We start from the raw sequence: 12534 nt of genomic DNA, 5'->3' as shown, positions 1-12534 counted from the left end.
TTTTCTTATAGAAAGTTGTTGTTATTGTTGTTGTTATTATTATTGATAATGGTTTGTTAAAAAATTAAGCTGTTTTGTCCTTATTCTTCAGCTAACAGTAATTATCCTCATTATCTCTCATTCTATATATATTAATATTTTAGAAGGCTGTTATTTCACTCTTATTTTTTCCATCAGCACACAAATTACTTCATGATATCCCAGAGGGTGGATATTTAGAACCTTTTCCTCTTCCTATTATTGTTCTTGAAATGTTAGGCAGTAAAAGGTATTATTTTGTAATGCAATGACTTGGTCATAATTCATAATAAATTACTGTTATTATGACATTGGGAATACAAAACCAAGTCAGACTACCAGGACATATAAAGCTAATATCGAGTTTCAAATGGTGTCAGGATTTCATCTGGGGACAATACTAGAACAAACCAAAGTACTCCACCACTTTGTACCAAGAGGTAAATCTGTCCCTGGTGTAGAGGAAAATCATGGGTTTCACTGGATATAAAACTGTAGCCTACTTATCACAACCACAATTGATATTGTCATTGCTCTGTTCTCAATATCAGTCTTTATTAAACCAGTCTAATCCAACACAAGTGAGAGAGAGTGAAGATGTACTACTTCCTGAAGAATAGGACAGGAGCAGAAATATGGTCCCGATTTCTCGTACTCCCTTGGGAAATTATTAGTGAGAGCTCATTTGTTCATCTATGAAAATACATTTGTCTTCTTTTTAATGAGGGATTATTCTATTAAGAATTTGTCTATTTTTTTCATATTATTATATTACCTAAAAGCTCTGTTCTTTTACTAATCCTCCATTCTGCTACATATTATAGCTATAACACAGACTACAAGGTCATTTCATTTACAATAACCTTACAATTAGGGGAATACAAGAAACAACTGAGAGGGGAAGACAGATGAGTACCAGACAACACTAGTCACTGTGATAGGCAGCAGTCTCAGCACAGAACTGCCTTAAAAACTGTGAACTCTTTTTTTCCTTTAAGTAGGTAATACTGTTTGTTGTTGTTATTGCTGTTGTTTTAAAGAAAGATAAGAAATCAGAAATTAGTTTCTGGTTATTTTGTAAGAGTTACTTCTGAGAGTGAGTTGAAGTTTGGAGAATAGAAAGAAGGCAATTGTTTGCAGCTATTGGGTTTATAAAGAATGGCAACTTATGCTGGCCAAAAGCTGGAGGCAGTGTCTAAATGCCAGATGAGTAGGAAGATGCTCAAGTAAATGTGCTCTGAAATGTCTTGAAAGTAATGGCAAATTGAATATGTTTGATGTAGCAGAGAAGGGAAAAACAGAAAGACATACAACTCTGAATTTCCTTACATAGCTTTATGTTTTTTTGTTTGTTTTTTAATAATTTGCTCAGCATCTGTATTTTCAATTAAAAGTCACACTATACACATAACAAATAGTGTGCAACATCTCAAAATTTGAAAATATTTATTTTTCTACAATATGTCAGAGATGCTGAGTAGAGGGGAAAGATCGCCTCTCTTGACCTGCTGAGATACTTTGCCTAATGTAGCCTAGAAAATCATTAGCCTTCTTAGTGGCCAGGGCACATTGATGACTCGTTTTCAACTCGGTGTCCATCAGGACATCTTACAGACTTAGGATAATTAGTAATTTTCCACAGCAAACTGAAACAAGAGAGTACACAAGTCACACCCCCTCCATTCAAATCTCATCTTGCACTGTTATAGCATTTGAAGTTGAATAACAAAATGTATACAGAACTGGAACCAACATTCTAACTTCTACAATTCTATATGTCTTACTGTTAAAACTCCTTTATCTTTTTCTCGGTAATCATATAGACACAGATTACATTTTAACAGAATTAAGTTTAACATCATATCAAATCTGGAAGGAAAGGAATAAATGTCTACATGATATCTCTGTTATTTTAAGCAATTACAATATTTTCCTTTGCAAAAGACAGGTGTTGATAGCTCTATTATTAAACCGTGATTTTAAAAGACATATAAATTTGTATTTTATCCTGAATAGATAAACGGTTTATGGATTTTTCAGGCCTAAATTAAAAGCAGCCATATATATATATATAAATGTATGTGTATATTTCCAGTGTGTTGTACAAACTGACTGCCATGAGATAAATTCATAAACCAAACTTTGTTCTTGCATAGAAAATGCTATTCTTCCTGGCTAAAGACTTGAAGAAAATTTCTAGATCCATTGCCAAGTAAGGTTTTCAGAAGTAAATGTGTGGCAAGGGTTTTCAGAATTCTCCTCTTTGCCTCTTAGAAGATGGTGATTATCAACTGACAATTGCACTTTATTTAAAATTCAGTTTTATTTATTGTGCCAAAAATCACAGGAAAGAACATAATAGCATATAGTTTGTGCAAAGACATGCTTTTCTACATGGTACCCTAGTTCCTTTGGCATTTTTGTTGGTGTTTTGCTGACTTCGGAAAGAGGAAAGAAGAGGTTAAAAAAAAAAAAAAACCAGCTCTGGCACCGCTCTGTTTCACTTGTCAGTCATCATGGCCACTGAGGGTAGTCGTGCACCCTTCAGGCAGTTCTGTAACTGCTGCTCAAAATGAGCCCTGTCTAAGTAGAAACATACAATTATCCCAATCAAATTATTCCTAGGCTACACAATGCAATTACCCAGCTTAATTTGAAGATGAATTAATTGGAGGATGATTTTCCTTTTTTTGCATAAAAAGTCCCTGTGTAGGATATTCATAAAGGCAAGTTAAACATTTGACTTTCATGCCAGAGTCTCTAAAAGTATCTCAATTTTAATCAGAAACAGACTTTGTTTCAACTCTTTCCTTTTAGGAAGAGGTTTTAACATTGCAAATCAGCTCTTACATTTGCACAGAATATATAAGTAAAAGTAAGAAGACAAAAGAAGACAAAAGTGATGCCTTTGTGAAACTTTGTCTAAGGTATTTATTTTTTTTTCTTCTCCTCTTTGACAGATGAAAATTGATTGAAGAGAGGCTTCAGCATGAATTGTTCCACTTTGCTATGTCTCATGCTGACAGTGGTTCAGCTTTGGCTTTGCTCTCCAACCACACAGAACCACAGTGCCCAAAACACAGATCAGTTTTTCACAACAGTTCGAAGAGTAAAGCGTGCCTGGATATGGGAGCCGCTTTTTGTAACTGAGGAACAGACCTCAAGGATGCCTGTGTATGTTGGACAGGTATGGTAAGTCATGATGCAAGGATAGTGCAAGGTTAGATTTAAAGTGCTGATTATCATCTTACTGCCTTGACTTGGAAGATCAACCATCCTCATTGACCTGGAAATATCAAGAAAGATACAAAAAGTGCTGAGGTAGCTGTAATCAGGCAGCACAACATCTCAACTTTACTGCAACCTGATTTAGGGTCAGAGAACTCCCTGGGCTAAAGGTCATGGCTCCACTGTCAAGGAAACACCACTCGCATCCTGTTACTAAAACTAAATCTGTGCAGAGTAGCTGAAGGTACCAAGCTGAAATTTTTCTGTCTTCTAAATGAAAGTTAAGGACTCATTTATCAACATTTGGCAACTTGCTTGTGCTATTTTTGGCACTTCATCAAAGAAGCCATAGTGAGTGCAGTTTACAAACAGTATTTAGCATGATTTTCTATTACACTAAGTAGCAGCTGATTTACCCCTCATTAATTTTTAATGAAGCAGATTAATACTAAATCCTTTTACCACTGAGAAACTACAGGAATCTGCATGGTTCATTAGATTAACGTAGCTTTAGCACAACGAGCAATTATTTTTCACCCTCCTTTAAAAATGTGCTTTAAGATAATTGTCGTAATGAGACTTTATCTACTCCTTATTTTCTCTTTCTACTTACTATTATTATTATTATTTATTATTTTTATTTATTTTTGTAAGCTAGAAGTAATTGTTATCTTGAGATCTAGTTTTCTTTTCTTTAAGGCACTTTCTAGATGAATGAACCAAAATAAGTTTAACTGCTAATTAACTAGCACTAAAATTTAATTGGGCCCAAAGGGTGAGGTGCTCAAAATTCATTAATTACTTTTTTGCAACCCCTTCAAAGTAACTGCTATGGAAGTGTGATGTCTTACTTCTAAAAGAACAAGTACAGACATAGTCATTTAAAAAAAAAAAAATCATTATTACTTTTCCCATATCTGGAAAGCATTGTTTCCCATAAAAAAAATGTCATAAATGCCATACATTTTCATGCTGCTGTAGATAACTTTCTTAATCTTGTGTTTCTATTTCTCACAGGTAAACTATGGGTAATTTTAATTGAGGATTATTGTTCATTTAGTGCAGTCTAACCACTGTCTAAATCAGACACATTTACTTGTGGCTTTCTGTGAAGTACAATATGCTCTGTTTTCAATAAGTAAATTGACATTCTATGATCAACTTTATAGTAAATAAGGTCCAGGAGGAAACTCCATCAACAATGACACAGGTAGACAGTCTCTGTTAGTCACTAAGCCTTATCACAAGGCTTCTGCTTATCTGCAGTTAGATTCAGAGCTTAATCTTCAAATTTCATTTAACATAGACTCATGAATTCTTTTCCATTACCATGTTTGAGAAAAAGATGTGTCCATCAGTACTGCAGTGTAAGATAGATGAAGACAATGCATAACTTCTTGTCCCAGTTCCCATTTACAAAGAAAAGGCCACCTACTATATTATCTATTATAAAACAAACAAACAAACAAAATACACAAGCTGAGAACCTTCTGTATACTTTCCCAGCATATGTCATTTATTAGAGACCTCTCATTTATAATCGTTAATGTCATGAAAATATGTTGGACATAATTATACTAAGCAAAATGGTTCATCCTAGGTTATGTCTAAACACCCAGTCCCAGTCAGGCTTCCAGGCTTTCAGTCTCTAGGGGTTTGATACAATCTGTGATCGTATCTCAACCATATCTTAAGGTAAAGATCTAGATATTCATTATCTTTCCCATGTCCTGGTGTTCATGACAAGGAAACTATGATTTATGGTTTCTAAAAAAGAATCTGTGGTGCCCCCTAGCCAGCTGTCATTCTTGGATGATATTTAAACGAATGGGACCAAACCACTCATAAAGGGGTCCTGCCCTCTAGGTTCACCCTATAAAGGTGAACTTGCCCCATGTTTCAAACAAAATTACATATGTTGAAAGCTTTTGGCTTTAAGTTGTTTATATTTTAGAGAGTTTAAACACCATAACACTGAAAATTATTTATCTTGTGTTTGAAAGGGAAATTATCACTGCATAATTTAGGACTTGAGTACTTTGGCAGGATTCAATGCAAGAACTCAAAACTGTGTTCCTCATATCTCAGAGCAATGTCCCAACCTCATTTTGAATAAACTATCCAGTTGATGCATACAAAAAATTAAACAATTCAAAATAACCAGTCATTGTTCCAAGGAAAAGCTAAAATGATTTGTTTTTCAACTTCAGCATCTGTCACAAAATATTTTGAGTGAATATAATAGAGAAATGTGACATAGTTAATTCTTTCTCAGTATGTGACCTCATATTCTACACTGATCAATAAGGGGGTCAATAAGAATGGGTCAATAAGAATGAAACAAAACAGGAGAGTTATTTAAGTAAACACATAAACATATCGCTTACGTTTAAAGCACTCCACTTAGTAGAATAAGCAAGGTGGATACATATTTATTTATTTTTTTAATTGAGTATTTAAATTTTTATCCAGGTCCTTAAATATTTTGTCTAAGCACGAAATAAATAAATAAATAAACGTCAGAGAAATAATATGATGGAAGTTGATGTTCGCAAAAAAACTCAAATGTAGATTACTGGCACATTAAAAGGTTCAGTTACTGCTATCGCAAAAGTGATGTTGCATATCATTAGCATTAACAGAACAATTATGTTGACATGAACAAATGCAGCTGAACCACAGTGGTCTCCAGGGCTCAGCTTCATCAGAGGAATCATCATCGTAAAGCTCATCTTAGCAAAATAACAGAGGATGTAGATCTTCCAGGAAGGAATTACAAAATATGTCAATTTATTTCAGAATAAATAATATAGATTTATACCACAGAACGGCTTTTCATCTCTTTAATATTTCAACAGAATTGGAACACCACTCTCACATTCACACCTGGTATTGCTGAATATAAAAACAATATATGTATATATAAAACTTATAAAGTACACTTATCATTTATAATAATAAAGAATTTAGATAATGTTTTAAGGTCCTTTGCCCTGTTTTCAGCAGAAGCTTGTGGCAGCTGATAAACCAATGATCTAAAGTATGTATTTAACATTAATTCCTTTCACTTCTGTTTTTTTCACTTACAGCTGAAATCAGATTTAGACAAACAGGATGGCAACTTACAATACATTTTGACTGGGGAAGGAGCTGGAAGCATTTTTATCATTGATGAATATAATGGCAAAATTTATGCGATACAAAAGGTGGATCGAGAAGAGAAACCCTTCTATATTCTAAGAGCACAGGCACTTAACAGGAACACTCGTCTTCCTGTTGAACCTGAATCAGAATTTATTATCAAGGTTCGAGATATCAATGATCACGAACCACAGTTCTTGGATGGACCTTATGTGGCTACTGTTCCAGAGATGTCACCTGAAGGTATGACGTGCCATAAACCAAAGTCTTACATGTATCAGAGTCCTTTTACAGATTCTGGATTCATGCTTGTATTGAATATAGAAACCTGTCTTTTCCTTCAGTGGCATAGCTTTGAAATAGGTACTTGTTTAAAAATACAGCATCACACTTCAGAATAGATAGACTACTGTAACCAGCTGGTACTGCAAATGAGATTTTAGGCAGACAGAATTCACTGCTTTTTCAATCAGTATAGCACCCTAGTCTCTAGAAAATTGTTCAATGTATTATTATTATTATAACCTGTCAGCTCTTCAGACTTCTACTACGGTGAAAGAAAAGTAGCATGCACTTAAATTTTAAAGGCCTCTAACCTAAGTTGACTCTTTAAGCGCACAAATAAGCTTGGCTGAACAGCACTCAACAGCCTCCTTCAGTCTCCTCTGATTCCACTTAATAATTAAACAATAGGCTTTTATTATGCCCTATCTAGTATAAATTATACTGTACTGTAACTGGAGAAGAGTCAAATTCACATGACAAGCACTCATGATTTCCCCACAAATATAGGGATAGTTTCCTTCCTGTAAGTAATGGGTTCAGAACAGGAATGAAGCAGGCTGATGTGATGACCATCCTCATATCTTGTATGATGCCTACCTATTTACACAGCCAAGCCCCTTTCCCCATTGGAAAGCTTCTCTTTGTTTGGATTAGATGGTGGGCAATAAAAGTCTTTCAGTTTCATAAGCACAAAAATTGCACAAGAATTTTCCTATCAAAAGTGATGACTTAACCTCTGCACCACTTCTTCCACGTATCTATACATAAAAAGAAGACCTGGACTATGTACCTGGAAACTTAGTACGACAAATATGAAGCAAAGTTTGCTTTGTTACTTCAACAATATGGATATAATAATATAGATACAATAATACAGATATAATAATATAATATAATTAATATAATATAATATTTATAGATTTATATTATTATATATATAATATATAAATATAATAATATAATAAGTGTCCACAATAATATAGAACAGTTTATTGTTTAGAATTATCTGGATATTTTTATCTGGGATTACACAGATCTGGGTCTTTGATAATGCCTTTTCTTTTTCCCCATGTGATTCACTATTATTGATAAGACACTAGAGCTCTTATAAAAAATCAATTTTAAATAGCTGATAATGTAATATGGCTCAATTTACACTCACCCAAATCTATAACCTTTCACAGAACTATATCAAGAATTCTGAAATCCTTCTATTTTATCTTCCTGTCTTAATGACAAGTTCCTGTCTTAATGATGAGAGGATGATTGTATAGGAAAAAAAAAAAAGGAAAAAAAAATAATAAAAAGAAGTCAGTTAGGGTAGTACTTACGGATCAAAGCAACAGTAACATTCTCTTTCCATATACCTGTTTCTCACCTCAGTTCACCAATAAGCAGTTGACAGACGAGAGGCTTCAATCTGTACTGACTTGAGCTGCCTATAACTGACAATCTAAAAATAGAAGGTTCAGCAGTCTTTATCAAATCTCCTATCATCTACGGTATCTTTAAATTCCTAAAGTGCTACATCACTTCAACATGATTGATTAAACTTTTATTATTATTATTATTATTTTAATAAAAAGATCCCACTAAAATATGAAAATCAGAAGTAACACTGTTCTCCCAATTTGTCAGAATGTGTAAAAAAATAAAACAACATCTTTGTGTGCTTCCCCTCTTAGACACAGACTTCTTGAGATAGTAAACTCATAGACTTGCAATTAACCATTATATAACATGAATTTAGGATGGTCCTATGGATCTTCAAATATTTTCTACACTCCTATGTTTGGCTTCTCTAGCACTAATGCTTTTGTTATTTTAGAGATTACTTTTCATCTACTTCTGTGTAGATACTAGTACACAACAGGCTGTACTGGGTGTATGAGGCAAGGTTTTAGTAGCAGGGAGGCTACAGAGGTGGCCTCTGTGGGAAGGTTCCAGAAACTTAGATAGATAGGTTAGATAAGAACCAGTTACATCCAGCTCCAAGAGGGACCTGTTGCTGGCAAAGCTGAGCCAGTCAGCAATTCTAGTTGTGCCTCTGTGAGATCAGATTTAAGAAAGGAAAAATCTGCTGTCCAGCAGCATATGGGAGAGAGTGAAAAAATGTAGAAAGGAACAACCCTACAGACTGCAAGGTCAGTGCAGCAGGAGGGCAGGAGGTGCTCCAGGCATGCAGCAGCAGTTCCCCTGCGGCCTGAGGAGAGGCCCCTGGTGGAGCAGGCTGTCCCCCTGCAGCCCATGGGTCCCACACGGAGCAGATCTCCACGCTGCAGCCCGTGGAGGAGCCCCCGGTGGAGCAGGTGGACGTGGCCTGGAGGAGGCTGCGGGCCATGGAGAGCTTCCAGTGGAGAGCAGGCGAAAGGACTGTATCCTGTGGGACAGATCCCATACTGGAGCAGAGGAAGGGGAAGCAGCAGCGACAAGGCATTATGGTCTGACCACAATCCCCATTCCCCATTCCCCTTTGCATCCCGAGAAGAGGACATAGAAGACAGTGGATATCGTGGAAGGTGTTTTTAGTTTGCTTTTAGTTCTCATTGCTCTAGACTGCTATATGTACTTTGTATATAGGTAATAAATTACATTAATTTCCGTTGTGCCAAGTTTGTTTTGTCTGTGGTGGTAGGTGAGTGATCTCCCTGTCCTTATATCAGCCTTTTCTTTCATCATATTTTCTCCTCCTGTTCTGTTGGGGATGGGGCATGAGAGAGCATCTGTATGGTGCTCAGCTACCTACCCATGTTAAACCAAGACACTGGCATACTAAAGTGTATTTCAGACATATAGAGTATAAATGGAATGGTATATACTGGTATACACCCTAATAGCTTCAGTACGTGAAACAGCTGAGCCACACCATGCAGTCCTCTCACAGCTTGCTTACCCTGCCTCTCCAAGTACTGCACTTCTGAGGTGAAAGCTCATTTGATGTATATCTTAAAGCATTAATCCTTAGAAGGAAATTTCTAACTTCCCAATGGACAGGAACAGTAACCAATCAAAATTGCAGTGCTTTTCTCCCAGTAAAACAGAATCTCTTTCTGCATAGTAAGGACATAGTCTGGAATTACTTTAAATGGTGTAGTGCAATAGAGAGTCTTGGTCTTTGCTCCATTTCAGAGCTTTCTAATGGCATTTCAGCTCAATTATATTGGACCTGGGATCTTGTAGAAATTTTCTTATGAAAAAACTTGCTCAGGAAGCATGGTCCATGCTTGGAAAAGCAGTTCACAGTTACTGAGCTTTTTGTCTGGAACTAATAAAGCAAAGAGAGAATAATTCACAGCTGGTCATGTATTACTTGCCTCAGAGAACCACAGAAAAACAGAAAACAGGCATAGATAATTTGGCTAAAATTAGCTACAAATATCTATATGTATACTAATGTGACAACAAATTAGAATATATTTTATTTCTTTCTTAGCTCTCTTTTATTTTCAGTACTAAATTTTATTAGGATTTTAAATGCAAGTGTCACAGTGAATGAAAAGCATGTCAGCAAATGGACTCTTCTAAGAGTACAGAACTGCAGTTTTCCCTCAGGCATTTTGTACAGTTTTACATTAAGTGCCTCCCATATAGCTGTTTAAAGTGTACAAATGCAGTATATCTGATGGAATGGTTGAGTCAGATGCAGTAATATATCAGTACTTGCTGTTTTAGTAGATTTCAAGCTCTAGTTAGAAAAATGAGTAACTATTTTTTATACAATGGCCTTCTAGTTTACCTAATGAGTTGCAATATATAAGTGACACAATTAATATTTTGACCAAAAAAGGTAAAACCAACACTAAAGGAGTGTAAAGTAAATCCTATATAGCAATCAGAAAAAAAAAAAAAAAAAGTAATTTGCTTTAAATAGAACCTAATGAAAAGCACAGAATGTGTAAATATGTTTACTACGCAGCTTAAGACATTTATGTAGACGTACAACACATATTTGGGGCTAAACTTTATATCAGTGTCACACAGACTCATATTCAGAAAATGCATGTTCAAAAGCTCACAGGTAGATTTAGTTAATTTGTCTCTGACATTATAGCAGTTTTCACATAAATTATGTGAAACTATATTGTAGTTAGGCTGTCAATTATATAATTGCTGTCATTATATAATGGCTGGAATTTCGAGAGGTGGTCTTGCTTATTTGTTTGTTCAAAAAAAAAATATATATATTTTTTATGTGGTCAATTTTTCTCTTCCCAGCCATGGAATTAAAAAAATGGCTGAACTTTCTATTCAGAGTTATTGGGTACATTAATATTACTGCTTTAATTTCTATCATTCAAACACAAATGTCTAGGTAAAAACATAGTTCCATTTGGCAAATGGTTTGCTTTTTTTTTTGATATGGGTTAAATGTACAAAGAAATAGAGGTTTCATGGCAGTGAAAGTGAAAGACTAAAAAATGGAGGAAAAAAAAAAAAAGTTTTCCAAATCTGGGCAATATTTTTCTTCTGCTCCCTTCACAGTCCATATTTAATTTAGAAGCTCATACACTGATTATGAAATATTTGTCCCTTGCCAGCTTCATCTTTCCATTATGCTGCTTCTCCCTGAGCCCACCTGGGCAAATTCCATCCTTCTCCCTTCTGTGATACTATCGAAGAGTTAACAAGCAAGCAAAAAAAAAAAAAAAAAAAAAGTATTCTGGGGCCTAGAGAAGCACCACATGCCATTTTAGTTTCAACATTTCTTTCTAATGGACAGAAACTGTAGAAAATGAATCTGTCTTTAAATGTTTGAGACTCAAGGAGCTGTAACAATAACCTTGCAGTCCTTCATTCTGTTGTTGTTGTTCTATCTTGTTAAATATGGTGCTGTAAACAAGTCCATTTCTGAACATGGTTGTTGGTACCTTGCTTGGGTTTCTTTATTAGAAAACTGCATTTATAACAGGCTGGATATTGTATTATCCACAGTGATCAGTTCCTTTCTAGCACTCACTCAATTTGTTTTTAAACAAGTGCATTATAGTCATGCTAGAATGCCTTAAAGGTTGAATTTTCAGTATTAGTTAATACAGAACAGTTTTCTATAGATTGCAGCTGATGTGGACTTAGTAGCAGTGTAGCCAAGTGTTTTCATTATCTTTTGCCCTTGATAAAGAATATTGTTATTTCTGAAGTACATATGCCTCAACAAATAATGTATTTGTTTTTCTGGTAATAATTATTGACTTGTAGTTTGACCATAAAAAGATTCAGATCTAATTCCTTTAACTCCATCATTTCTTTTCTCCTCCAGCATAACTATACATAGATTTTTAATATATGTAATATATATTAGTATATATTACATCTCTAAGCAGGTGCAAACATGAACAAATGCCAGATTTTTTAAAAAAGTAGATTGATTTCCTACTTTTTCTCACAGAAAGTGATATTTTTGTTGTGCAGAACCTAGGTAAGGAAAAAAAAAAAAGAGACAAAAATAAAGTTTACCTTATGAAATTATGCTACAGTAAATAATACCTTTCAAAGGATAATCATCAATAATAGTACCATGAATTTTCTGCCAATCTTTTTTATAGGATATAGCCAGCTTTCAGTTAGAGATGAAATCAAGCTCTGCAGATTGATTCTGTTGTGCATTCTGCCATGGAAAAGGCTCATTAAAGACTCAAAAATATAAAACATTATCAGAGCCTTGTCATACTTCTTGGCTGCTTTGCTTGCTAACAAGTAATTTCTTTCAGTCAGGTAGTGAGCCTGCTGGTGACAAAGTCACTTCTTTTCTTATTCCTAAAGAAAAGTTCCATAAAATACTTAGCAGAATATTCAAGGGGAGGTGAAACAACTTGTTCTGCTTCATTTACATGCCAAAAATTAGGGGAAAACGCATAAGATGTA

General features: G+C 34.8%; 1 protein-coding gene across 18 annotated transcripts in view; it reads left to right on the top strand.

The window, feature by feature from the left end:
* CDH19 (cadherin 19) overlaps positions 1-12534 on the top strand; it is a 113985-nt gene that overhangs the window by 69688 nt on the left and 31763 nt on the right. For 17 of the 18 annotated variants that reach the window (XM_083823509.1, XM_083823506.1, XM_083823513.1 and 14 more), the window contains 2 exons: positions 2979-3205; positions 6336-6630. In XM_083823509.1, coding sequence (XP_083679635.1) covers positions 3008-3205; positions 6336-6630 — 493 coding nt within the window. In that variant the 5' untranslated portion in view covers positions 2979-3007. Of the gene's footprint in view, positions 1-2978; positions 3211-6335; positions 6631-12534 lie in introns of those variants that run through there. The other variant, XM_083823508.1, reaches the window with a different exon arrangement.

This window comes from Anser anser, assembly GCF_964211835.1.
Source record: "Anser anser genome assembly, chromosome: 2".
NCBI classification, from domain to species: Eukaryota; Metazoa; Chordata; class Aves; order Anseriformes; family Anatidae; genus Anser; species Anser anser.
This window is presented reverse-complemented; position numbering and strand designations above follow the sequence as displayed.